This window comes from Dipodomys spectabilis, unplaced genomic scaffold (assembly GCF_019054845.1).
Source record: "Dipodomys spectabilis isolate Male_0828 unplaced genomic scaffold, ASM1905484v1 ptg000046l, whole genome shotgun sequence".
Taxonomy (NCBI): Eukaryota; Metazoa; Chordata; class Mammalia; order Rodentia; family Heteromyidae; genus Dipodomys; species Dipodomys spectabilis.
In genome coordinates, this window is record NW_024870723.1 from 10984787 (window position 1) to 11012231 (window position 27445).

Consider the following 27445-nt stretch of genomic DNA (forward strand, 5'->3'; position numbering starts at 1 on the left):
CGTGCCCGTCGCGCCATGGCAGTGCCCGGCTTCCTACCCCGACCCGCGCCACGGGCCGGACGTCCGCCGCCGCTGCCGCTGCTGCTGCTGCTGCTGCCGCTGTTGCAGGCGGGCCCCGCGCGCGCTGATACTAAGGTGAGGCGCGCGCGGCTCGGACCTGCGCGGCGGAGCCCGACGCCAGGGGGCGCTGTGGCTGGCGGGGGGGGGGTGGGTTGGGCTTGTGCGGGCCCTCGAGGGTGCACCCGGAGGGAAACTGAGGCTCTGGAGAAGGAGCGATCGGATCTAGGACTCAAAGCCTGAAAGCCCCGGGGATCAGGAGCGTGGTCGAGGGGGGTGTGCGGGAAGAAGCACTGGAGATGAACGAGGTGCTTGAGACTGGGGAAGGGGCTCCGGGGGCGGATCGGTACTAAAGCGCGGGGCCCCGAGAGAGCTCACCGGGGCGCGGGGACCGGGGAGGGGGGACACGGGGCGCTGACCACGTGGGGCAGCGGCTGCCCAGCGGTTCCTCCCCCCCCCCCCCCCAGGTTTGCAGTAGGCTTGGGGCTGGGGCTTTCGGGCCGGGGACGGGACCCCGATGAGCCCGTCTGTGCTCGCCTGGCCTCCGGTGTCCTGGAGGACCAGGTGTCCCCAGAGGTGGCCTGCGCCGGCCTCTGCTGTGGCCAGGAGGAGCTGATCCCTGGTCGCGCCGACCTGAGTTCAGATGGCTCAGCCGCCTCTGCCGGTGCCCGGCCTCTCCGCGCCGCCATCCCTCCGCCCGCAGACCTGCGGGGAATGGTGGTTTCCCACCTCCTCTCCACCCTCGGGAGGCTGTGCCTGCGAGAGGTTCAGCATCAAAAGCCTGGCACAGAGTAGGTCCCCCAGCAAACGGCGCGGTGCTGATGGAGTCTCATCCCCGGGGTCCTGAGCGGGTGTGCGACACAGAATGAAAGAGGATCCAGCCAGCAGGCGGGCAGACCGAGCAGGGAGCCGTCCCTTCGCGGTGTCTGTCAGAGATGACCTGATGAAAGTTGAGCCTGGAGGCCAGTGAAGAGCACAGGGTGAGGCAGCCTGCTGGGCAAATCACTGCCTGTCTCTGGGCTGCCGTTCCCCTCTCTGGAAGAACTTCGTCCCCTGATTTCCCTGCCGTATTGGACCCTTTAGGTCCATTTGGCCCAGGTAGGAGCGCAAGTGAGCCGAAAAATCCCAGCTGGCCTGACCCCTGACCCGTCACCTCTTGCCTTTCCGTTGTGGCTGGTGGAGGGGGTTGGGGGGGTAGAAGAGGGGGGGATGGTAGTCTCAGGCATCCTCTGGATTGTGCAAAGGGCTCACATCCAAAACAAAGCAAAGACAAAGAAAACCCAACCTCTTGTCAGCCAAACACTTGCTAGGTGTGTGTGTGGGGGGGGGGGGATGTATTTAGTTGGTTCCAGGACAAGCTGGGGCTGGTGGGGTAGGGAGGATGCAGGATCTGGGGAACTCAGCACACACACACGCACACACTCACACTCACTCACCCTTGCGCCCTTTCAGCCAGCTGGGAAAAATAAAAATCAAGTGATGGGTGCATTTACTCTGCATTCCTTAGCCCAGCCAGACTCAGAAAACAGAACTGTTTTCATTATCACTTAGTCTCTCCCAGTAACCACCCGCTTCGTCCTCTCCAAGCCCACCCTGGGCTGGGTAGAGGGGCAGCTGGGAGTTTGACGTGGATCTGGGGCTCTAAGGGGTTAAGTTACGTGTCCCCCCCCCCCCTTCTTGTTCTCCTCTCCTGTCCTGTCCCTCAGGGACGCATGGGTAGCTCGCCTTAGGGTCTCCTCCACCCCTTGCTTATGGTGTTTTAAGTTGGTGTTTATGCCCAGCATGCTCCAAAAAAGGATTTGAAGCTTCCTTCTAAGGAAGTGATTTTTCTAGTGGGGGGGGGGGGGGGGGGAGGGAAGTTGCCTAAAGGTAGCTCCCAGCTGCCCTGGTTATTTCTGGAAGGTTGAACAGCTGGAGGTTGGAGGTGTGGATGGACAAACATCCAGGTATGGCACCAATGCCCCCTACACACACCCTGGGGCTATCTCATTTTTCCCATCTGTGAAAGGACTGATGGTTCCTCATTTCCTGCATGCCTCCAAGCCTGGGGAAAGAGCCTTAGAGAGAAGGTGGAGGCCTGGGGGAGCCGGGCAAGGGGCGGGAGGGGGTGGAGACCGACCGGCGCTGTTGTGTCCTAAGCCAGTCAGATGTTCCAGGCCTGCCTGTCCCGGGGGCTTAGGTGTTGCTGTGCCTGCTCCCCGCAGTTTCCGCTTGTGGGTATAATTGAAAGCAGGCTCCTGGACTGGAGCTCAGGGCATGAGTCTTCCTCCGTCCCACAGAGCACCAGGCCGGGCCAGATTTCACCAGAGCCCACCGGCTCTCTGCAGGAAGGCCTTGTCCTGTCCCCTCTTTGGCTGGGACCCCAGAATAAAACCCTGAGAAGCAGCCTGTGTGCCACACCCTGCACCCAGCACTTACATTCAGAATCTGACACCACCCTCCTGCCAACACTGGGAGGCCCCTCCAACCCCTTCAGACAGACCCGGAACACTCAAGAATCACCCTGAGCTGCTCAGATACACTCCTGAGGAAACCAAGAGTCCATCCCAGAGTGCTAGTGTTTTCTGACTTTATTTATCTGGTACTAGTACTAGTACTGAGGATTTTGGTGAGTAATTAGAGATAAGAGTCTTACAGGCTTTTCTGTCCAGCTGACTTTGAACCTCAAGCCTCAGATCTCAGCCTCCTGAGTAGCAAGGATTACAGGTGTGAGCCACCAGCACCTCGCCAGAGAGGAAAGCCATTCAACTGGTTGTCCAGGCAGCAGTTACTGTTGGTCCAACGTAGGACTGGGCTGTGGAGGGACCATCAGGGGACAGAGGGAGGAGATACTTAGAATGAGGACTCCGTTTTATTCAGGTGGGTAGGAGGACACAGGTTTGGGAAGAAGATAAATTTGGGTTGCTTGATAGCAGCTCCAGCCTTCAGACCAAGGCCAAAGGTGTTCATGAGAGGGAAACCATGTAAACCAAACTTTGGAATCAGGTTGTGTGCTATGTGACCTGTGCAAAATTCTGGCCTTCTCTGATCCAAGAGAGGTCATATCAAAGGCAAAAAAAGACAATGAAGTGTGAAGGAGGGCGGTCTTCAGCAGCACATACTGCCTGGGGAGCAAAGTAATTTAGTATTTTCAGAGTCTGCACTGTCTCACTGTCTCTGTCTCTGTCTCTGTCTCTCTCTCTCACACACACACACACACACACACACACACACACACACACACACACACAGAGGAGTCCGCTGAGGCTCAATGGGATCATGGCACACAGGGAGGAGGCATGGGGGCTGAGATTAGAGCTGGGCCTGGCTCTTCTCCACTGGGACCCCTGCTGCGTCCAGGCCAGCCCCTGAGGTTACAGAGGCCCAGGAGGATGGGTGCTGGCTGCCCCCCCCCCCCCCCCCCCCCCCCCCCCCCCCCCCCCCCCCCCCCCCCCCCGCTCCTGACAGCTGGGGCTGCCAGCCGAGGCCTAGCCCGGACTCCTGGCTTGTGTCAGGGCCTTGGCTGCCCCCATCAGGACATAGCACCTCATCGGAAGAGGAGGGAAGGAATGTAGAGGTCTGAGGTGGAGGCCGCTGCTGGTGGGGGTGGGGGGAGAGTCCCGGTGGGTCCCCAAGAGAGAGCTCACAGAGGGCACTGGCACACTGGGCACTTCTGGGTTCCCAGCAAAGCAGAGTGAGAAGGCCCATGAGTCCCTAAATGTGGCTGGCAGGGGAGAATCGGCCCACAGTTCTTAAAGAACATTCCACCTGCAGACCACCAGGACAGAGGACTGGTTCCCAGGAACCCCCACCCCCAGCTTCCCCCACCACCACTGTCTCCTGCCCCCTCAAGGCTGTAGAGAAGGCAGGAAGGCTCTGGGCTGCTGCTCTGCAGCCACTCAGTTGCTGAATCCAGGGCTGTTTCCTCATCTGTAGGATGCTGCTAAAAATAGAAGAGAAAAAACAAACACTACCCCCACCCCCAAACAGCTAATACTGCATCCACATGGAAAAACAGCTCTTCCCCCTTTCAGGATTTCAAATCATGATCATAACAGCTGCAATATAGATAGATATTGCTGTCTTTCCATCCATCCACACCACCCCCGCCACCCCTCCCTCCCAACCAGCTTCCAGGGCTATGATCCATCCCTGCTCAAAACCCTTCTGGGGGTTAGTCAGCTTTTCCCCTCTGCTGTGACAAATCTCTGAGAAAATCAACTTCAGGCTTATGTAGCTAGCTCAGGGTGATGGAGGTGTCCGTCCAAGGTTCCTTGGCTCCATTGCTTCCCAGTCCTTGTGAAGCAGAGCAGCACAGCAGAGGGGCCTGTTGGAGGAAAGCTGCTCACCTGGCTCCTGGCAGCGGACAGAAAGCAGAGAGAAAGGAAGAGGAAAGGACCAGGGGTAACATATACTCTGGAACATACCCTCAGTGGCCTCATCCTCCAACCAGGCCCCAGCTCCTAGCTTCCACCACCTCCCAATAATGCCATCAGATTATGAGTGCAAGAGTGGGTTAATCCATTGGGCAGGGCAGACTCTTCCCTAGCCCATCAGATGGCAGATGGGCCTTCAGCATGTGAGCCTTCGGGAAACATGTCAGACCCAAACTCTTAACAGCCAAGCATCTTCCTCTCTCCTTCCTTCCTTCCTTCTTTTCTTTTTTTTTGATGCAAGTCCTGAGGCTTGAATTCAGGGCCTGGACACTGCCTCCTAAGCTTCTTTCCCTTAGGACTTTAGCACTTTACTACTTGAGCCACAGGGCTACTTCCCACTTTTTTTGGTCATTAATTGGAGTTAAGAGTCTCCTGGACTTTTCCTGCCAGCCCAAATTGGCTTCAAACCTAGTTCCTCAGATCTCAGCCTCCTGAGTAGCTAGGGTTACAGGCTTGAGCCACCGGCACTCAGCTCCCATGTTTGTTATATTAAAGGAGTACATTTGAAAACTGCCACTGTTTGTTTTGGGGACTTTGTTGCTTTGTGTTTTTCTTTTCTTGAGATAGGATCTTGCCCAGCTGCCCAGGCTAGCTACTAAGCCCAAGCAGTCAGCCTGCTTCTTGTTGCAGGGATTGTAGACATACTTCTGTACTCACTCTAACTTCTTTATTTTTATATTTTTTGCACTACTGGGATTTTGAACTCAGGGCTCACATTTGCCTAACAAATGCCTGTACTACTTAAGCTACACCTCCAGCCTTTTTGTTTTCATTTATTTTTCAGACAGGCACTAACTGCCCAAGTTCGTCTTAGAATCACGATCCTCCTATCTCTGCCTCCTGAATAGCAGGAGTCACAGGAGTATGCCACCATGCCCAGCCTCACTCTACATTTTTTAAAATTTTATTTTATGGGTTTTTTTTTGTCGTTGTTGTTTTTGTTTTTTACCAGTCTTGGGACTTGAAGTCAAGGCCTGGCCATTGTCCCTGAGCTTCTCTTGCTCAACACTAGTGCTTTACCACTTGAGCCACAGCTCCACTTCTGGCTTTTTCTGAGTGGTTTATTGGAGATAAGCATCTCACAGACTTTCCTGCTCCTGCTGGCTTCACACCTCGATCCCTGGATCTCAGCCTCCTGAGTATCTAGGATCACAGGTGTGAGTCACTGGTGCCGGATTCCCACTCTACCATTTTAAAGTGACATTTGTTACAATCCACAATGTTGCACTATCTAGTTCCAGAACATTTGTATTACCCCTCCAAAGACACCTTGTAACCATTAAACAATCACTCTCCTTCCCTCCCCCCCAATGCCTTCTATTCTGTCTTTGTGGATTTGCCCATTCTGAATATTTCAGGTAAATAACATACACTATGAAAACTTTTGTGGCTGGCTTCTTCCAGAGTATAATGCTTTAAAATTTTATCCATGTTGCAGCATGAAATCATTACTCCACTCCTTGTTTTTTGTTTTTTGTTTTTGGTCCAGACATGGGGCCTGAACTCTGGGCCTGGGCGCTGTCCCTCAGCTCTTCAGCTCAAGGCTAGCGCTCTACCACTTGAGCCACAATACCACTTCCGGCTTTTTTCTTATGTGGGACTGAGGAATCGAACCCAGGGCCTTAGGCATGCAAGGCAAGTGCTGTACCACTGAGCCACCTTCCCAGCCCCACTTCTTGTTTTTTTTTAGTGCTGGTCCTGGGGCTTGAAGTGAGGGTCTAGTCACTGTTCCTCAGCTTTTTTGTTCAAGTGCTCTACCACTTGAGCTATAGCTTTTAGATGGATAATTGGAGGTAAGAGTCTTATGGACTTTTCTACCCGGGTTGGCTTCGAACCACGATCCCCAGATCTCAGCCTCGCCCCAGCTACTCCACTCTTTTTGATGGCAGAGTAATATTTCATTGTATCTGCCTGCCACCACTGTTTAGTTTTTTTTGGTTTTTTTTTTTTTGGGTCCGGTCGTGGGGCCTGAACTCTGGGCCTGGACGCTGTCCCTCAGCTCTTCAGCTCAAGGCTAGCGCTCTACCACTTGAGCCACAGCACCACTTCCGGCTTTTTTTCTTTTTGCTTATGTGGTGCTGAGGAATCGAACCCAGGGCCTCAGGCATGCAAGGCAAGTGCTCTACCACTGAGCCACCTTCCCAGCCCCCCACTGTTTAGTTTTTGTATGGGTTGTTTTCACCTAGTGAATATTACCAATAACACTGCTATGAACATTCACACACTAGTCTTGGTTTGGATACAGAATTGCTGGATCATACAGCAATTCTGTTTTGCTCATTGAGGTAGTATAATAATATAAGAATAAGAAAATAAGTATATTTTCTCTCTAAGGACTTCTCTAGTCTCTACCACCCACCCCACCAGACCATCCAGGCTGAATTCTGCCTGGCCCACATCTCATTGGAGTTCCTTTCCCCCCCACCCCCCCGCAGGTGTTTGGGGACTTGGACCAGGTGCGGATGACATCAGAGGGCTCCGACTGCCGCTGCAAGTGCATCATGCGGCCACTGAGCAAGGATGCCTGCAGCCGGGTGCGCAACGGGCGCGCAAGGGTGGAGGACTTCTACACTGTGGAGACCGTGAGCTCCGGGGCCGACTGCCGCTGCTCCTGCACCGCGCCGCCCTCCTCGCTCAACCCCTGTGAGAATGAGTGGAAGATGGAGAAACTCAAAAAGCAGGCGCCTGAGCTCCTCAAGGTAAGCTGGGGTGAGCTTATGCCAGCTGGACTTGCTGTCAGCCTCCCCCCAGGCTCCTGCGGGCCCATTCCACAGGTCCGAAGACTGAGGCCCGTCGCTCACTGAGCAAGTTATATCACACTGCAGCCTTTGGTGTTTTACCAGCTATCCTGGATTTTTCCCATATTAAACTTACCCCCAACCATTTCACTTGCTTGCAGCCATGTGCACTTTATTTGTTTTTATTTCTTCATTTGTTTTGTTTGTTTGTTTTGTCTGTTGTGGGGCTTGAACTCTAAGCCTGGGTGCTGTCCCCTCTCAGCTCTTCAGCTCAAGGCGAGCACTCTGTCACTTCTGGTTTTCTGGTGGTTAATTGGAGATGAGTCTCACGGACTTTCCTGCCTTGGCTGGCTTTGAACTGTGAGCCACAAGTGCCTGGCAGTTTATTTATTTTTGCCAGTTCTGAGGCTTGAACTCAGGGCCTGGGCACTGTCCCTGAGCTTCTTTTGCTCAAGGCTAGCACTCTACCACTTAAGCCACAGTAACACTTCTGGCATTTTCTGTGTATGTGATGCTGAGGAATCGAACCCATGGCTCCGTGCATGCTAGGCACGCACTCTACCACTAAGCCATATTCCCAGCTCTACATTTCATTATTTTAAGTAGAGCTTTTCTCATGTCTAAGCAGCCCCTGTAGGCCACATTGTGTGTGTGCATGTGCAGTCCTGGGACTTGAACTCAGGGACTTAAACTCTCTCTGCCATCTTGCTATCACAGACCTTAGTGTCTGTCCCAGAATAAACATCTGCTGGGCCCAAAGAGGGTGGTCAGGCTATACCAGGGAGGGTTCAAATGCCAAGCCCACGTCTGTGCAGTGGGCAGCCACAGGAACTTAGCCAGCGTGGGAGAAACCCTCATCAAAGCCTCAGCGGGGATCAGCCAGGGCTGATCGCCGGGGCTCAGTGGCTCTGTGCTGAGCTCTGCCCCAGATGTTACCCTCCCTACCATACCTCCATTTCACAGAGAAAAAAACGGAGGCTGGAGTCTCAAACTGCACTGCACAGAGCTCCAAAGCTACCCCTGGAGCCCCTCAGGGCTGGGGCAAGGTGGTGGGGGAGCAAGGAAGACTCCGTGAGTCCTACCTCTGATTCCAGTAGCGTCTTTCACCTTCTTGTCTGTTGGAGAGCTCGGCTTCTGCTCAGAGAAAAATTTCCTGCCTTGAACATTTTGAAAACTCCTGGGAAATTGGAGTAAAACTGAGAAACAGCTGGCTAGAAAGAACCAGAGCAGAGCACCGGCTTCCGCAGGCCCTTGAGAAAGGCTGCAGGCCAATGAGGCCAAGAGGGAAGGAATATGCCAGAGAACGTCCTTCCCTGTGCCTACTTGGCATTCTACTGGCATGTTGGTCATCTGTAGAGAATGTCATCTTGAGGAGGTGACAGAGGAGGAGAGAGACAGCTGCAGGACAGAGCCCTGGGCTAATCTTGGGCCCAGCACCTGCTCCAGACTGTGCCACTGCCCTGTTGTGCCAGTCCCTTCCCATCTCTTTGCCTCTGTTTTCCCCTTAGTACTCGAAACAGGATTGATAAAGTGTGATAGGAAAGACTGAAAAAAACAATTAAGTTGGCAGGCACTGGTGTCTCATGAGAGTAATCTTAGCTACTCAGGTGGCCAGATTTAAGGATCAGGGTTTGAGCCCAGACAGGAATGTCCGTGAGACTCCTATCTCCAATTAACCACCAAAAAGCTGTAAGTGGAGCTATAGTTCAAGTGATAGAGCGCTATCCTTGAGCAAAAGCTTAGAGACATTAGTCAGGCCCTGTGTTCAAGCCTTAATACCACACACACACACACAAGTTGGATGTTGGTGGCTCATGCCTGTAATCCTGGCTACCCAGGAGGTTGAGATCTGAGGATTGCGGTTCAAAGCCAGCCTAGGCAGGAAAGTCCGTGAGATTCTTATCTCCAATAAACCACTAGAAAACCAGAAGTGGCGCTGTAGCTCAAGTGGTAGAGTGCTCGCCTTGAGCTGAAGAGCACAGGGACAGCGCCCAAGCCCAGAGTTCAAGCCCCATGACCGACAAAATAAAAAATAAAAAAAGAGGGCTGGGATGTAGCTCGGTGGCAAAGTGCTTGCCTAGCAAGTGCAATGTCCTGGGTTCAATCCCTAGTATCAAAAAAGAAAAGACAAAAAAAAAATGCAGTTAATGAATAAATAAATAAAGAGAGAGAGATTTCCATTTATACTGATCTGATCTCTGCTCTGGGCTCTACCATTAAATGCTGAAGACTTTGGGTTCGTCACTTCACCTCTGTGAGCAAAACATGCAACCTATCAAGCAAACATAAAAGTAGTCAATGCTTTGAGTCTGGCCAGGCACTAGAAGCAGGCCTGGAAGGAAGGCAGTAATTCACTATGAGAGAGTTCCAGAGAAACTGTACGGAAGTGAGAGCGGAAGGGCCCAGAGACGGATGCCCAGTTAGGAGGTGGCCTCAGGCCAAGGCCCAGCCTCTGCCAGATCCCATGTGAGCTTTAGAGAGGGGATGGTGATAACTTCCCCTGGGACCAGGCAGCTAGGCTTGTGGATGCCCAAGCCTCTCTGTCATGCCTCAAGGCTGCTCCCAGCATAGATGCCCAAGCTCTATAAAGTCATTCACCAGCAAGGCACCTGGGGAGGGAGAGAGGCCACTTAGCAGGTAGGAAAGGCAGTCAGGGAGGAGGTGAACTTTTTTGTGTCCATCCTGGTGCTTGAACTCTGGGCATAGGCACTGTCCCTAAGCTTTTGTGCTCAAAGCCAGCACTCTACTGCTTCAGCTACAGCTCCACTTCCAGCTTTTTCATGGTTAACAGTCTCACAGAGGGGCTGGGAAGGTGGCTTGGTGGTAGAGTGCTTGCCTAGCATGTATGAAGCCCTGGGTTCAGTTCCTCAGTACCACATACACAGAAAAAGGCAGAAGTGGTGCTGTGGTTCAAGTGGTAGAGTGCTAGCCTTGAGCAAAAGAAGATCAGGGGCAGTGCCCAGGCCTTGAGTTCAAGACCTAAGACTGGAAGAAAATTTAAAAAAAGTTTCACAGACTTTCCTACCCAAGCTGTCTTTGAACCATTATCCTCAGAGCTCAGCCTCCTGAATAGCCAGGATTACAAATGTGAGCCACCAGCACCTGACAGGAGGTGTAAGTTGACATCTGTAGCGCCATAGGGTAACCATGGCTGGCAGTGATTGTCTATTTCACAGTCTAGTAGAGAGGATGTTAAGTGTTGCCAATACAAAGGAATTGGCAAATGTTTGTGGTGATGACTGTTGCAGTTTCTCTGACTGTTTTACTGCACAACACACCCACCTTCTAGAATGTCACACTGTTCTGCATAAGCATGTACAATGACCCTGTCGATACAAATTAATTCAATTTGAGTGTGTGTGTGCTGGTACTGGGACTTGACCCCAGGGACTTGGCACTTGCTTAGTTGCTTTTTCCACTCAAGGCTGTTGCTCTACCACTTGAGCCACACCTCTATGTCTGTTTTTTGTTTGTTTTGTTTTGTTTTGCTGGTTAATTGTATATAAGTGGTTCATGGGTTTTCATGCACAGGCCGGCTTTGAACCATGATCCTCAGACCTTAGCCTCCTGAGTAGCTAGAATTATTGAGTGCCTACCCTCAATACAAATATATTCAAAGGGAATTACACAGAAGCCAAGAATGGGCAGAGGAGTGGAGCCTAGGGGACCTGGACCAGTCCTCAGTGTCCCCTACATGATTCACGGGGTTGTCACAAGAATTAAGTGGAACAAAAGCCCCCAGCCCCCATGTGCCTTGCATGACCAGTGACCAAAATCTAGAATCTCTGCAGGATGTGTGTCTCAGAGCACTTGCCTAGCATATGTGAGACTCTAGGTTCCTCTCCAGTCTTCAAATGAACAAACGAATGAATGAATGCTGTGCCCATGACTAGGAGCAGACTTGGACTAGTGAGCACTGAGGCCCAAGCAGGCCATTCTGAGGCTCTGGGAATTGGGAGTTCATCACTGCTGTGGGGCTCCTTTTGTACTTTCCCATCCCACCTAACTGCCCTCATGCCATCCCCCAGCTGCAGTCCATGGTGGATCTCCTGGAGGGCGCCCTGTACAGCATGGATCTGATGAAGGTGCATGCCTACGTCCACAAGGTGGCCTCCCAGATGAACACACTGGAGGAGGTAAGGCTGCCCTCCCTGTCTCCCCACCCCCACCCCACCCCCAGGGATTGTGCTCCGCTGGCTGCACCTGAAGGGGCCTGGGCCACTCTGGTTGACCCTGGGGCTACTGGAAGCAAGACTGGTGCTGGGGGAGCTGAGGGAGGGACATGCAGGCCACAAGATCCAGCCTTTGGGAAAGAGGTCTGACTGGAGCTTAAAGGCATGAGGAAACTGGGAAGGCTGAGTGGAGAAACTGAGGCACCTGCTGGTTGTATAAAAGGGTGCAGAAGGAGCTAGTTGTTCTTTTTTTTTTTTTGGGTCCGGTCGTGGGGCCTGAACTCTGGGCCTGGGCGCTGTCCCTCAGCTCTTCAGCTCAAGGCTAGCGCTCTACCACTTGAGCCACAGCGCCACTTCCGGCTTTTTTCTTTTTGCTTATGTGGTGCTGAGGAATCGAACCCAGGGCCTCTGGCATGCAAGGCAAGCGCTCTACCACTGAGCTATCTTCCCAGCCCCAGCTAGTTGTTCTTGACCCACTAGGATCCGGGTCCATGCTGTACAACGTAGAGGTGACACCATGCACAGAAAATACCGTGACCGTATTGGCTGTGAGTAGGTGCTGTGTGACAGGGGTGGTCAGAGCCTTGGAACAGGCTCAGAACAACCCAACAGTCCTGGTACCACCTGTGAGGAGACAGACTAGACTGCTGGTTTTGTACAGGGACAGTTGGGCAATGCTGGATGCTCAGGCTGCAGGTTCAAGGCTTTCCAATGCTGGCACTGCCTGGCCTCCACCCATTTCCTGCATCCGGCCCCTGCTAAGTCACTAGAGAACTGCAAATCTACAGCTGCCTGGAGCAGGCGTGGGGACTTCCTTTCCCAGCTTCCTTTGCAGAGGGAGGGGGCACCTGGGCATCCTGTGCCCCAGGGTGGGAGATAAAGCCCCATGGAGCCCGAAGCTGGGGTTGCAGTGGCTTTGACAATCAGTGAGTCCCTCCTATTGGTTGAGCCCGTGCCAGCTGGGGAAGCTAAGTACCAAGGCTTCCTGTGTCTGCCCAGCGCTCCCGTTGCTGCCCCCAAAGCCATCCTGCTTTGACCTTTCCTCCTGTAATCTCAGGAAATACTAACTCATTGCACGTAATGCTGAGCCTGAGAGAAATCAAAAATGATTTCCGAAGCCACAGAAAAAATGATTGTTTAATTATCTTGTGCTTCACATTATCTGTGCTTTGTTTTTGTTAAACATGGTTTATTTCCCAAAGGATAACCCTATGGAGGGGAAAAGAAAAAGAGAAAGAAAGTTCTTGCTATCCCTGGAAATGGGAAGGGAGGCCAGGCTGTCTGACTCAGGAGGAACTGGCTCCCCAGCCAATGGAAAAAATCCTCCCAGAAGATCAAACAGCGATCTGCAAGTCCCAGCCTCCCTCAGCTCTTTTCTCGTCTGCCAGGGGTCATTTGTACCTCATTTCAGCTGAAAATACCTAGAGATATCTTGAGCTAGGGACAAGCGGATGCTGCTAGCTCCTCATTGGTAGAGTTATTGCTACGCACCCCCAACACATCGACTAGGCTTCTAAAACCGGCTTCCCACCTGGCAAGATTCAGTAGGGCTAAGATTCAAAAATACCTCTTGCATACTTTGACTTCCACCTAGCCTTGAACTCAGGGCACTGTCTCTGAACTTTTTTTGCTCACGGCAAGCACTCTGCCACTTGAAGCACAGCTCCACTTCTGGCTTTTTGCTGGCTAATTAAAGATAAAAGTCTCATAGGCTTTCCTGCTTGGGTTGGCTTTGGATCACAATTCTCAGATCTCAGCCTGCTGAGTAGCTGGAATTACAGTCATGAGCCACTGGTGCCCAGCTCAAAGTGCACTTTCGTATTCCTCAGCTTTTCTGGGTCTTACAATGACTTTACAAGTTAGTGTCCTTATCATTAGAATCCCTCTTTTAAAGGCACGGAGAAATAATCACTAACTGAAGATTATCCAACCATGAAATGAAGAACAGAAATTCCAATCCGATTCTTTCTCACTGCCTCTCAACATGAAAATTCCAGAGCTGACTGGATGTAAATCATTTTAGGTTATCTTCTGTGAATTCATGATGTGGATGTCTCTGGCTTCTCAGCAAAGAGATGTTTCCTGCAGCTAACTTAACTAGTCTCCTGTTTCAACTGAGAAGTAGGTTTACACTAAGGAACCCTCACCCAGCCAGGTGATGGTGGGTCAGGAGGCTACTCAGGAGGCTGTGATCTAGAGGACTGTGGTTCAAAGCCAACCTGGGCATGAGTTTCCACATCTCAAACATCAGATAAGCTTGGCTAGAGGTGTGGTCCAAATGGTAGAGGGCAAGCTAAGCAAGCATATGGCTTATACATAACCCTGGCCTGCTCCTGCAGCTTAGGAATCTAGAAATAATACCTACCAGACTGCCCAGGCTTCCTGCCAAAGGAAAAGGGGTTCCCAACGTAATAGGGGAGTCCTAGAAGGAGAAATATGAATATGTCTGTTCCCAGTGAGATTTAGAAGCAGAAATAGAGCCAGGGTTGGAGTGGGAGCCACTAAAGCTAGGCAGAAAACTACTCCTCAGCAAGGTAAGAGGCGGAGCCAAAGCACTACTGGAGTAAAGGCAGGAAGCTTCGGGCCTGGAGAGGGGCCAGGACTAGAGACTCACCCACAGAAAATCCTCCAAAGATTTCCCTTGCATCTACATTGCCTGAGTATTTTATTTTAAAAAATCTGTTTATGGGCTGGACAATGGTGGCTCACACCTGTAATCTTAGCTTCTCAGGAGGCTGAGATTTGAGACTCATGGTTCAAAGCCAGCAGGAAAGTCTGTAAGACTTCTTTTTATGGTTGTTAGTCATGTGGCTTGAACTCAGGGCTTAGGGGCTGTCCCTGAGCTTCTTTGCTCAAGGCTAGCACTTGTCTGCTTTGAACCACAGCTCCACTGCTGGCTTTCTGGTGGTTAATTGGAAATAAGAGTCTCACTGGCTTTCCTGCCCAGGCTGGATTTGAACCACAATCCCCAGATCTCAGCCTTCGGATAGTTAGGATTAAAGGCATGAGGTACCACCACCCAGCTTAGTGAGTCTTTTATCTCCAATTAAATACCAAAAAGCTTGAAGTGGAGCTGTAGCTCAAGTGGTAGAGCACTAGCCTCAAGCCAAAAATCTCTGGGACAGCACCCAGGCTCTGAGTTCAATCCGCAGAACCAACAAACCCAGAGAAGTGTGCGTGCATGTGTACACGCACGCATGCACGCACACACACACACGTTTATACTAAATACTAAAAGAGTTTAGGACTGGAGGTCCTAAACTGGAGGTCAAGTAGGAGGCCATAAGTTCAAACCCCAGTACCACAAAAATATAATCATTTTGGGCTGGGAAGGTGGCTCAGTGGTAGAGCGCTTGCCTTGCATGCCTGAGGCCCTGGGTTCGAGTCCTCAGCACCACATAAGCAGAAAAAGCCGGAAGTGGCTCTGTGGCTCAAGTGGTAGAGCGCTAGCCTTGAGCTGAAGAGCTGAGGGACAGCACCCAGGCCCAGAGTTCAGGCCCCCACAACCGGCCCAAAAATATATATATATATATATAATCATTTTAAGGTAGCAAAGTATGGAAAAGATATATATGTAGATACATTGGTCCCTATAAAAGAACAGAATGTCTTTAGAGGATACACAAACAAAATTCACAATTATCAGCATTGAGAAATAAACAGAGGTGAAAGGGACATATTTTTTTAGATCAAATTTTATTTCTTTTAATTCTAGTCCTGTAAAATCTGGATATGGTGGTGCATACTTGTAACCCCGGAATTTACAAGAGCATCAAGAATGTTAAGACCAGGAAATGGAGCTATGCTCAGATGGTAGAGTACTAGCTCAGGGCCAGGCTGGGAAGGTGGATCAGCCATAGAGTGCTTGCCTCGCATGCAGGAGGCCCTGGGTTTGATTCTTCAGCACCACACAAACAGAAAAGACCGGGAGTGGCGCTATGGCTCAAGTGGTAGAGCACCAGCCTTGAGCTGAAGAGCTCAGGGACAGTGCCCAGGCCTAGAGCTCAAGTCCCACGACCGACAAAAAAAAAAAAAAAGCTCAGGGCCAGCACAAAGTCCAAGCCCCCAGGACTGGCACCAAAAGAGAAAAAAATAAAAGGGAAGAATTCAAGACCAGCCTGGGTTACATAGGAAGACTCTATCTCAACAACTACAGTAATAATAGTAATAATTCCAGAAATGTATTACCTATTTTTCATTCCATGGCCTGTTAAATGGGAACAACAAAATTGAAAACTTCAGTCATCCAGCACATGCTTTTTTCGACCCACCCTCGCCAGTGCTAATCGCCTTTGCAAACCCCATCCCTGCAACTGGGCACCCAGGCTGATAGTCAAATTTCAGGGACTCGATTCAGGGGGTAGCAGGCCAATGAATGGCCTCGAATCTTGCCCCACAGAGCATCAAGGCCAACCTAAGTCGGGAGAACGAGGTGGTGAAGGACAGCGTGCGTCACCTCAGCGAGCAGATGAAGAGTTACGAGAACCACTCAGCCATCATGCTCAGCATCAAGAAGGAGTTAGCCAACCTGGGCCTCCAGCTGCTGCAGAAGGATGCAGCGGCCGCCCCTGCTGCCACCCCTGCCACAGGCCCTGGAAGCAAGGCTCAGGTAAGGCCTGGCTGTGATCACAAGGCAGAAGGTGGCTGTACTTGAGGGCATAGCAAAGGTTAGACTAGAGAGGTGGGAGGGAGACACAACAGAGAATCATGGCAGATGACAACAGCTGTGTAGCTAGCATGAAAAACCAGGACAGATGTGCAGATTCAGCCAAGAGGGCTGGATGCTAAGCAAGATGTTTGACAGTTTTCTCATTCCTAAACTCTCAAACTTGGAAGCAAGCTTGTAGAGATGAGACTCCCTGCCTGGCCTTGGGAGACCAGCTCTCCTGCTTCAAGCCTTCCCCATGTGGTTGGGCCCTGGCTGGTGCCTGCCAAGCAATAGACAGGGTACAAGTGGTGATGGCTCATGCCTAATAATCCTAGCTACACAGGAGGCTGAGATCTGAGGATCATGGTTGAAAGCCAGCTCAGGTAGGAAAGTCCACGAGACTCTTGTGGGGGGAAGGGGGTGGCGGGAGTTGTGGGGCTTGAACTCAGGGCCTGGGTGCTGTCCCTGAGCTCTTTGGCTCAAGGCTAGGGCTCTCCCACTCTGGGCCACAGCTCCACTTCCAGTTTTTTCTGGTGGTTAATTGGAGTGTGTACAGACTTTCCTGTCTAGGCTGACTTTGAACCTCGATCCTCAGATCTCAGCCTCCTGAGTAGCTAGGATTATAGACGTGAGCCACCAGTGCCCAACTGCCTTTGGAGACCTTTACAGATGAACAGCAACTTCTCCACTTCGCCTGAGTGGAGAACCTAGGCAGCAAACACCCATGTGTTCCACCCTCAAGCTCCGAGCACTGTGGACAGAGCTGCCCATGGCAAATGACCTACCTTGGTGAGACTTGGCAAAGATTCCCCCTGTAGGCCAGACTGGCTGCAAAAATGGCCCTCCCACTGGGCAGCTAGGTTAGCGAAGCCATCTCTGCATGGACAAGTGGCTTAAAGGTTCCTTCCTCAGGTGGACACATGCCAGAGATTGTGACTTGGCAAAAAGAATAGGGACAGGTTCCAAACTCCCATCACTACCCCTCTGACTGGTCACTTAAGGGACAGAACACAGCCAGCAGCCTTGCTTTTCTTGAGTGGCAGAAGAAGAGAGCTGACTGTAAGGATTCCTCTTCTAAGCTTGTCACATCAGTGAGTCCTGTGACCCCCTGGAAGGAGGGCTGACCCCTGCCCATCTGGCACATAAAGAAACAGAGCAGTCACACGGCGAGAGGGTGTCTGAGTTGGGCTGGAAGCCACACTGTGTGTCCGTAGAGCCCAGCCCTCTGCCCCACTGTGAAGAGGTTGTTGGTGATTACAGGTGGCACTGCCTAGCCCTGGCCAGGGCTGGTGGCCAGCTCATTCTCATGCCAGTTTTGCTGGTGCTCACCAATCTTGCTGATGGTCCATCAGCTACTGTGTGCCCTATCTGCCAAAGCTTCTGCCTAACAATGGGTGACAGACAAGGCCTGTATCCCTGTGCCAAGCCAGCATCAGAGGCATTTGAATAGGAAATGAAGTAGATACGTCATGTCCTAGGGGTGGGGTGATCAGCCATGGGACTGAGGGACCTCCCAGAATGCTAAGCTCTCAGTGCTAAAACAGAGACAGTTCTGGGGCACCCTGGGATGCAGTGGTCACCGGCAGAGAGATGCCAGAAGATCTCTGTTGCCTTCCCTGAGAGCCACCTGGTCCTTGTCTATTCCCAGGGGAGGAGTGGACAGGAATTGGGAAATGGGTCAGGAATCCAACCCACCAGGTTGGTCTTCAAATGTACTAATCTACTAGGGAGAAGGGAGTAGGGAAACTGAGGCAAACCCACTATGGATGCAACCACTGAGAGAAGGTTTGAAAGATGAGCACTTCATGGGCACCTGGAAGGTAGGGCTTGGAGCAGCCCCCGCCCAGCCCCTACATCTGAGCTTTCATGACCCCCCACAAAACCCTCTCTGCTGCTCCCCAAGTCTGTGATTCTTCTTTTCTCCTAGGACACAGCTGGAGGGAAAGGCAAGGATACCAACAAATACAACAGTATGCCAAAGAACTTTGCAGACAAGGTCCTCACAAAGGCTCCTAAGGAGAAGCTGCTGAAGGTGGAGAGATTGAGGAAGGAGAGTGCCAAGGGCCGATTCCCCCAGCCCACAGCCAAGCCCCGGGCCCTGGCCCAACAGCAGGCGGTGATCCGGGGTTTTACCTACTACAAGGCAGGCAGGCAAGAGGCAACAGAGGGCGTGGCTGGTGAGTCGGAGGGGAGTGGAAACATTGGGGCCTGGCTGAGAGACAGCTGCCTCCCAGATCTCCTGGACTGCTCTGTACATAGCCCATAGCTCAGCTCCGTCATTGCTTACCTCATCCATGTCTGGAACATAGTACCCACTCAGGTTGTTGGGATGAAATGGTAGAACCAATGTGAGGGCCACTCACTCCTTTCCAGATTGTGAAACTGGATTCTTCCTCCTCCTCCTTCCCCGCTCTTCCTACTCCTTCTTACTCTGGTACTGGGATTGGAACTCGGGACCTCACACATTTGCTTAGCTTTTTTTTCCTCAAGGCTGGAGCTTTACCACTTGAGTCACACCTCCACTTCCAGCAATTTTCTTTTTTTCTTTCTTTCTTGCTTCCTTCCTTGCTTGCTTTTTTTGTCAGTTATAGGGCTTGAATTCAGGGCCTGGGCACAGTCTCTAAGCTTTTGTGCTCAAGGCTAGCACTCTGTCACTTGAGCCACAGCTTTACTTCTGGCTCTCTGGGTGCTTAATTCAAAGAGTCTCACAGACTTTCTTGCCTGGACTGGCTTAGACATTCATCCTCAAATCTCAGCCTCCTGAGTAGCTAGGATTATAGGTGTGAACCACCAGCACCCGGCCACTTCTAGCATTTTGATGGTTAGTTGGATATTAGAGTCACTCAAATTTGTCTGCCTGGACTGAATTTGAACCTTGATCCTCAGGTCTCAGCCTCCTGAATAACTAGGATTATAGACATGAGCCATTGAGCATCTGGCTTCCAGCAACTATCTCCTCCCTCCCCTTCACCTCCCCCCTTTGTTGTTGGTGTGGTCTCTCTTTTGTTGTTGTTGATTATAGGGCTTGAGGCTTGAACTCTGGGCCTGGGCACTGTCCCTGAGCACTTTTTGCTCAAGGCTAGCACTCTACCGCTTTAAGCCACAGCGCCACTTCCGGTTTTCTGGTGGTTAATCAGAGACAAGAATCTCACAAACTTTCCTGCCCAGGCTAGCTTTGAACATGATCCTCAGTTCTCAGCCTCCTGAGTAGCTAGGATTACAAGCGTGAGCCACCAGCACCCAGAAGCCTTCATTTCTTATCTCCCCAAAGAGCTTAGACTCTCCTAATTTTTCTAGAAGCTCCCTGCTAGGCCACAATGAAATTAACTGAGAAACAGGAGAACATAGCTCCAAAAGCTCCCAAAAACTTTCACTTTCGCCACTGATTCCATACTGTTCTTTTCTTTTCTTTCTTTCTTTTTTTTTTTTTTGGTCGGTTCCTCAGCTCTTTAGCTCAAGGCAAGTGCTCTACTGCTTAAGCCACAGTGCCACTTCTAGTTTTCTAGTGGTGTATTGGAGATAAGAGTCTCATGGACTTTCCTGCCCGGGCTGGCTTTGAACTGCAATCCTCAGATCTCAGTCTCCTAGGTACTAGGATTATAGGTGTGAGCCACTGGCAAAAGTGACAGCCCAAGCCTTTTCCCTTTCCTGGGTCTTGCTGCCCACCTTGTCTAGTGAAGCCCTCTGTGGGGCAGTGTCCAGGGGGACAGCAAGGTGCAACAGTTACAGTTAGGCCTTCAGGAGTTATTGCATACCTGAGTGGTGGCACATACCAATAATCCCAGCATTCAGGAGGCAGAAACAGGAGGATCTCAGGTTCAAGGCCAGCCTCAGCTACATAGTAAGACACACACCCCACCTCCATCTCACAAAACCAAAAGCCAGGTGTACTAGTTGCTTAGGAGTAGAGATCAGGAGTATCCATTCTGAGGCAAGCTCAGGTAGCTGACGCTGCCTGTCAGCCTTGCTTCACAGGAAGCACAAACAGGATCAAGGTCCAGGGTAGCAGGGACAGAAAACCCTATCTGAAAACACAGAGCAAGAAAGGGCTGGAGTTGTGTCTCAAGCAGTGAAACGTTTGCCAAGCAAACTGCAAACACCACCAAAGAAAGAAGGTAGTAAAGAAAGAAGGTAAGAAAGAAAGAAAGAGAAAGAGAGAAAAAGAAAACCCAAAAAACCAAGGGTGGAGAGTGCAGCTCAGTGGCAGAGCGTTTGCTTAGCACGCCCAAGGCTCTGAATTGGATCCCCAACACTGGGGAAGAAAAGGCGCCCTTGTTTCTTGGCTCTACTTGCAGCCTGTGGTGCCAGCTGTGGTCCTTGATGCCTGCCAGCTCAGCCTGGCCACAGCATCAGACCTCTGACCCCTGTCTGGGCCACTGCCCGGCACAGCTGTGGGCATCTGCCTCGGCCAGCAAGGCCCGTGGGAACCATCCTTCTTCCCTATCAGGCTGCTGAGGCCGGGGGCCACCCTGACTTGTTCCCATAGGAGCCCTGGCGCTGGGGAAAAAGGGGACAGAGAAGACTTTCCCTGAGCAAGATAAAGAAAGGAGAGCCTAGCCAGGAGAGAAAAAGACGTCAGGTCATGTTCCTCTAGCCCAGGGATCCCTGTGGCCCTCCCTTGGCTGACTGGCAGTCCCTGGGGGGGGCCACCATGGAAAGCAGCACCTTTGTCACTGGTATCAAAGCACCTTCTAGGACAGTTTGCTGTTGCTCTTAATGACAGCTGCCTCCTGCAGGGAGGACAGGCCCACAGAGACGGAACACCTGGCTTCCGGGCAATAGGTTTCAGAGCCTGCCTTAGACTCCCTTCCCTGGACACCAGTAGCCTGTGTCCCCTGGTCGTGTGACATTGAGTGTCCCTATATCCCCTACCCATCCCAGCTAGGAAGTGGGGCTCAGGTGTGACCCATAGATGGTTCAAACACTAGCAGAAGTTCTTTGTCAGCCAGCAGAGGTGGAGATGGGGAGGTGCCACTGACATAGGGGCCCCCTGACACCCATTTTACAGAGGTGGAACCTGAGGCCCACCACACCAGATGGATGGGTCCCTAAAAATTCACCTGGGGCTGGGGGTGGGAAGTGGATTTGCAGCTGGACCTGGAGCCCATCTTCCACTTGAGCATGTGGGGAGGACCTAGATGGCCTGGAAAGAGCCGGGTAGCAGCATGGCTGTGAGGTGATAAGCACAAAGACAAGGTGAATTCAAGGTCATTTCTCTGCAGACAACGCCCTCAAGAGCACTTCCTGGCTGGAACAGCAGCCGCCCAAGGTTGAAAGCAAGCCTCCTGAGCCCAACTCAGCTGAGCAGGACGAGGCTGAGCCCAGGGTATCAGAGAGGGCAGACTCCACCCCTGCCACCCCCACCACAGATCCTGCCACCACCACCACGGCTCTCTCCACCACCCTGGCTCCCACCACTAGTCCCCCGCCCACAGAGCCACCTTCACGCCCAGAAGACCACAGCCAAGGTGAGTTAGCCTCCCAGGTTTGACAAACTACAACCCACGGCTAAATCTAGCCCATAGTCTGCTTGTTCGGGATCTAAGGATTTTGTGTGTGTGTGTGTGTGTGTGTGTGTGTGTGTGTGTACTACAGTTTGAACCAGGGGCTGGGCACTGTCCCTAAGCCTTTTTTACTCAAGGCTAGTGCACTACCATGTGAGCCACAGCTTAATTTCTCGTTTTTTTGCTGGTTAATTGGAAATAAGAGTCTCAGACTTTCCTACACAGGCTGGCTTAGAACCAGAGATTCTCAGACCTCAGCCTTCTAAGTAGCTAGGATTATAGGCATGAGCCACCCGTGCCAGGCTTTTGTTAGGTTTTTGTTTTATGGTGATAGGAATCGAACCCAAGTCCTTGAGCATGCCAAAGCAAGTATTCTACCACGTAGTTACACTTCCAACCTCCCCAGCTCTTTTTATGTCCACATTTGTGATTTCTACTTGTGTGACATGACAGAATTTTTACTCAGTAGATCCTGGATCTGTCTTTCTGGAGGGTTCTTGGTGATGTAGTCTCAAACCTTCGGACCCTCTGCGGCTGTGGTGCGCTTGCGCACACGTCTCCTGAAGGACCCGCCCACCACGCGAGGACAGGTGCAGCCGAAGGGGTTCCTCTCCAGGCTATTTCTAGTGTCAGAAAACTGGAAATAAGCTGAAGGGCTGGCGTTGGGAGGGACATTTAATAAATGAAAGGGCACAGCTGTTGGGTGGCCTGGCAGGGCCCAGCAATTACATCATTAAAAGGGCTATTTAATGAGGTGAGAAATTGCTCAGAGGAAGAAAAAACACAGGATACATGAAAATAGATTTAGAAGAATCACAGTTTTGCAAAGTATATGTGCATGACTGTGCACGCAAAGGAAAAACAAAGACAAAGAAATACAACCACAACATTTTCTATGCATAAGAGAATTGTTTAAAAGATGTGTGTGTGTGTGTGTGTGTGTGTGTGTGTGTGTGTGTGTGTGTGTGTGTGTGTGTTGATCCTGTAGCTTGAATTCAGGGCCTGGGTGCTGTCCTTGAGCTAGAGCCCTGCCACTTGAACCACAACTCTGTTTGTGGCTTTTTGGTGGTTAATTGGAGATAAGAGTCTCATGGACTTCCCTGATCTAGTTAGCTTCAAACTAGAATCTTCAGATCTCAGCCTCCTGAGTAGCTAGCATTACAGGTGTGAGCCACCAGTGTCTGGCAGGATTTTTTTTTTTTTTTTCAGTTGTGAGGTTCGAACTCTGGGCCTGAGCGCTGTCCCTCAGCTCTTCAGCTCAGGCTAGCACTCTACCACTTGAGCCACAGCATGACTTCCGAATTTTTCTGCTTTTTTTTGGGGGGGGAGGGGGTAGTCCGGTCGTGGGCCTGAACTCTAGACCTGGGCGCTGCCCCTCAGCTCTTCAGCTCAAGGATACCACTCTACCACTTGAGCCACAGTGCCACTTCTTTTTTTTCCTTTCTGCTTATGTGGTACTGAGGAATTGAACCCAGGGCCTCATGCATGCAAGGCAAGCGCTCTACCACTGAGCCACCTTCCCAGCCCCAGATTTTTCTGCTTATGTGGTGCTGGGGCCTCATGCATGCAAGGCAAGCACTCTACCACTCTACCACTGAGCACTCTACCACTGAGCCACCTTCCCAGTCCATGAATTTTATTTTTTTTTATTCTGTTAGTTTTAGGTTTTAATTTTTTGCAAGACATTTTTTATTAGCATGTATCAGGAGTAAAAGGGGACTTCATTATGACATTTTTTTTCTTTTTTTTTTTTTTTGTGTGTGTGGGGGGGTCCGGTCGTGGGGCCTGAACTCTGGGCCTGGGCACTGTCCCTCAGCTCTTCAGCTCAAGGCTAGTGCTCTACCACTTGAGCCACAGCGCCACTTCCAGTTTTTTTCTTATGTGGTGCTGAGGAATCGAACCCAGGGCCTTGAGCATGCAAGGCAAGTGCTCTACCACTGAGCCACCTTCCCAGACCCTCATTATGACATTTCTATACATCTGTATGGTTTTGTTGTTGTTGTTGTTGTTGTTGGTTGTGGGGCTTGAACTCAGGGCCTGGGCACTGTCCCTGAGCTCTTTTGCTCAAGGCTAGTGTTCTACCACTTTGAGCCACAGCTCCACTTCTAGTTTTCTGGTGGTTAGTTGGAGATAAGTGTCACATGGATTTTCCTGACCAGGCTAGTTTTGAACCATGATCCTCAGTTCTGAGCCTCCTGAGTAGGTAGGATTACAGGCATGAGCCACCAGCAGCCAAGTAGCTTTTTTTTGGAGGTGGGCGCAAGTCCTAGGATTTGAACTCAGGACCTGGGCACTATCCCTTAGCTTCTTTTGCACAAGGCTAGCACTCTACCACTTGTGGCTTTTTCTGTTTATGTGGTGCTGAGGAATCGAACCCAGGGCTTCATGCATGTGAGGCAAGTGCTCTACCACTGAGCCACCTTCCCAGCCCCCTGACTTCTTTTTTTCAATATTTTTTTTATTGTCAAAATACTGTACAGAGGGGTTACAATTGAATGGGCAAGATAATCAAGCATTGTAGCCTCCTCCTTTGTTTCCCCTTCCCATCCTACCCTCCCCCTACCCCCCCAACTCTCCTCTGCCCGCCTGACTTTTTTTTTGATTTTTTTTTTTTTTTTTTTGGGTCCAGTCGTGGGGCCTGAACTCTGGGCCTGGGCGCTGTCCCTCAGCTCTTCAGCTCAAGGCTAGCGCTCTACACTTGAGCCATAGAGCCACTTCCGGCTTTTTTCTTTTTGCTTATGTGGTGCTGAGGAATCGAACCCAGGGTCTCATGCATGCAAAGCAAGTGCTCTACCACTGAGCCACCTTCCCAGCCCCCTTTTTTTTTAATGGAAAAATTAAAATTATATATTCATGGCCAGGCATTGGTGGCTCACACCTGTAATCTTAAATACTCAGGAGTTTGAGACCTGGAGGATCATGGTTTGATGCCAGCCCAGGCAGAAAAGTCTGAAAGATTCCACTTCCAAACTAACCAGAAAAAGTAGCACTGGAGGCATGGCTCAAGTGGTAGAACATGAGTAAAAAGCCAAAAGAGAGCTCAAGACCCTGAGTTCAAGTCCCAAAACTGAGAAAAGGAAAGAAAGAGAGAGAGAGAGAGGGTTGGGGGAGGGAAGGAGGAAAAAAAGAAAGAGGGCTGGGAATGTGGCTTAGTGGTAGGCTGCTTGCCTAGCATGCATGAAGCCCTGGATTCAATGCCTCAGTACCATATAAACAGAAAAAGCCAGAAGTGATGCTGTGACTCAAGTGGTAGAGTGCTAGCCATGAACAGAAGCAGCTCAGGGACAGTGCCTAGGCCCTGAGTTCAAGCCCCAGGACTGGCAAAAAAACAAAAAGAAAGAAAGAGAAATAGATCGATTAGCTAGGTGTTTGTAATCCCAACTATTCAGCAGACTAAGAGCTGAGGATTACATTTGGAAGCCAGCCTGGGCACTAAAGTCTGTGAGACTCTTCCAACTGACCACTAAAAAGCTGAAATGGTGCTGTGGTTCAAGTGGTAGAGCTCCAGTCTTGACTGGAAAAGCTAAGGAACAGTGCCTAGGTCCTGAGTTCGAGCCCCAGTACACGCACAAAAACAAAAAATAGAGGGATCTAAGATCCTGGTCACCTTCCCAAGGCCATTGCACTGGCTTGAGAGTCTGCGTACCAGAAACTGCGCCCGTTGCTCCCCGCAGGCAGCTGTGAGGGCACCCTGCGGGCTGTGGACCCCCCCGTGAGACATCACAGCTATGGCCGCCACGAGGGAGCCTGGATGAAGGACCCCACAGCCCGGGACGACAGGATCTACGTCACCAACTACTATTATGGAAACAGCCTGGTGGAGTTCCGCAACCTGGAGAACTTCAAGCAAGGTCAGGGTCCTGGGCAGGGGAAGGGGGCTAGCTGTAGGCAGCCTGGGGAGAGCCCCCCCATGACACCCAGCCCTCCTTAGTCATGTGATTACCTGTGTTCAGCCATGGCCCCCCCAACCCCCACCTTGTGCTGGCCCTGGGCCAGAAACTGGAGGACAGCGGCCAACAAGTTGGACGTGCTTAGCCTCAGGAATGCAGCCTGCCATGCAGGGACAGCGCTGGGTGCTCGCCGTGTTCTAGTGGGCTCGTGTGTTACTTGCCGTATTGTCCCAAGTCCGTGAGGGGGGGGGCATTACCTGTGTTCCAGGAGAACAGGCCCAGGCCTTCGCGGAGCTGCAGGTCTGGGCAGGGCCCGCGGTGCAGCTGTTAGCACAAGGAAGGGCAAACTGTTTATCAGATCCTGGGGCATGCTGGGAGAAGAAGGGTCATTCTGAAAGGGACTGCCCTTCAGAAACCCACAATCTGGAATAGAGGACAAAAGTTAACGATTTGGCAGGCAGCATTATGGGGGTCACACTAAAGAGCTCTGGGAGATAATCAGCCTGAGCTCAGGGAGGACTTTGCTGAGGTAGAGCTCTGGGCTGAGCTGGGGAGGAAAAGCAGGAAGAAGCCAGGCAGGAGAGGAGAGGGTGGTATTCTAGGCAGAAAGCCCGGAAGAGGGTCTGGTATGAGAAGCAGCCTGTCGGCATGGTGGGGGGTGGTGAGAGAATGGGCTGGGACAGGTATTCACCACGTGAAGAAGCTTGAACAGAACCCTGAGATCTGTGGAGTCACAGAGAATGGCCTAGAAAGAATGTTCCTCCGCAGCCAGCCCCAACTTGGCCCCTTTTCCAAGACAAACACTTATAGGAGGCTAGAAGAAAGACCCTTCAACTCAGTCCCAGGGAGGTCAGAAAAAGCTTCTTGGAGGAGGTCACAGTGGCTGAAGGCTCTGAAAACCAGGCAGGCATTCTCTGTGTGGATTGAGTGAGGAACGGCAGTCATGACAAAAGGGGCAGCATATGCAAAGGTCCTGTGGCAGCACAGGGCTGTGTCTCAGTCATCCTCGCCGTGTCACTCCACGGCTGGGGTCCACTCTAGACCCTTGCTGGTCTGTTGGTGTGTGGGGTGGGCTCCGATCTGACTACACACCCTCTCACGGCAGGCCGCTGGAGTAACATGTACAAGCTGCCCTACAACTGGATCGGCACGGGCCACGTGGTGTACCAGGGCGCCTTTTACTACAACCGGGCCTTCACCAAGAACATCATCAAGTACGACCTGCGCCAGCGCTTCGTGGCCTCCTGGGCGCTGCTGCCCGATGTGGTGTACGAGGACACCACCCCTTGGAAGTGGCGTGGCCACTCGGACATTGACTTTGCTGTGGACGAGAGCGGCCTGTGGGTCATCTACCCCGCCGTGGATGACCGTGACGAGGCCCAATCCGAGGTGATCGTGCTGAGCCGCCTGGACCCCGGCGACCTCTCTGTGCACCGGGAGACCACGTGGAAGACGAGGCTGCGGCGGAACTCCTATGGAAACTGCTTCCTGGTGTGTGGCATCCTGTACGCCGTGGACACCTACAACCAGCCGGAAGGCCAGGTGGCCTACGCCTTCGACACGCACACGGGCACCGACGCGCGCCCGCAGCTGCCCTTCCGCAACGAGCACTCCTACACCACGCAGATCGACTACAACCCCAAGGAGCGCGTGCTGTATGCCTGGGACAATGGCCACCAGCTCACCTACGCCCTCCACTTCGTGGTCTAATGGCCCTGAGCTCACAGAGGTGGGCGGGGGGGGGGGGGGGGGGGGGGGGGGACCCATGTGGCAATTCACGGGGGCCTCTGGGGCTGTGGTGGAGGAAGCCAGTAGCCAAGATGGTGCTCCCCTAGTATCAAGCAGGTAATACTTGGCTCCATGGGCAGAGCACTGTGCCAGGGCCTTTTTGAGCATTTACCCCTCTAATCCACCCAGGCCTCCCTTGGAGGCCATGTCACAGACAGGCTGTGTCTCACAGTAGCCCCTTCCTCCAGATGAGATTGGCCACGCCCTCCCCCCCCTGCAGCCCTCTCCTCTCT

At 51.9% G+C, this 27445-nt stretch overlaps 1 protein-coding gene across 1 annotated transcript; it reads left to right on the top strand.

Moving 5' to 3' along the window:
- Nucleotides 1-27445, top strand: Olfml2a (olfactomedin like 2A). The gene is made up of 8 exons (XM_042678698.1): nt 1-135; nt 6908-7171; nt 11239-11346; nt 15782-15991; nt 17958-18207; nt 21253-21498; nt 25209-25385; nt 26530-27445. Exons 1-8 carry the CDS (start codon nt 16-18, stop codon nt 27132-27134), a joined length of 1980 nt encoding a protein of 659 aa, XP_042534632.1. The 5' UTR covers nt 1-15; the 3' UTR covers nt 27135-27445.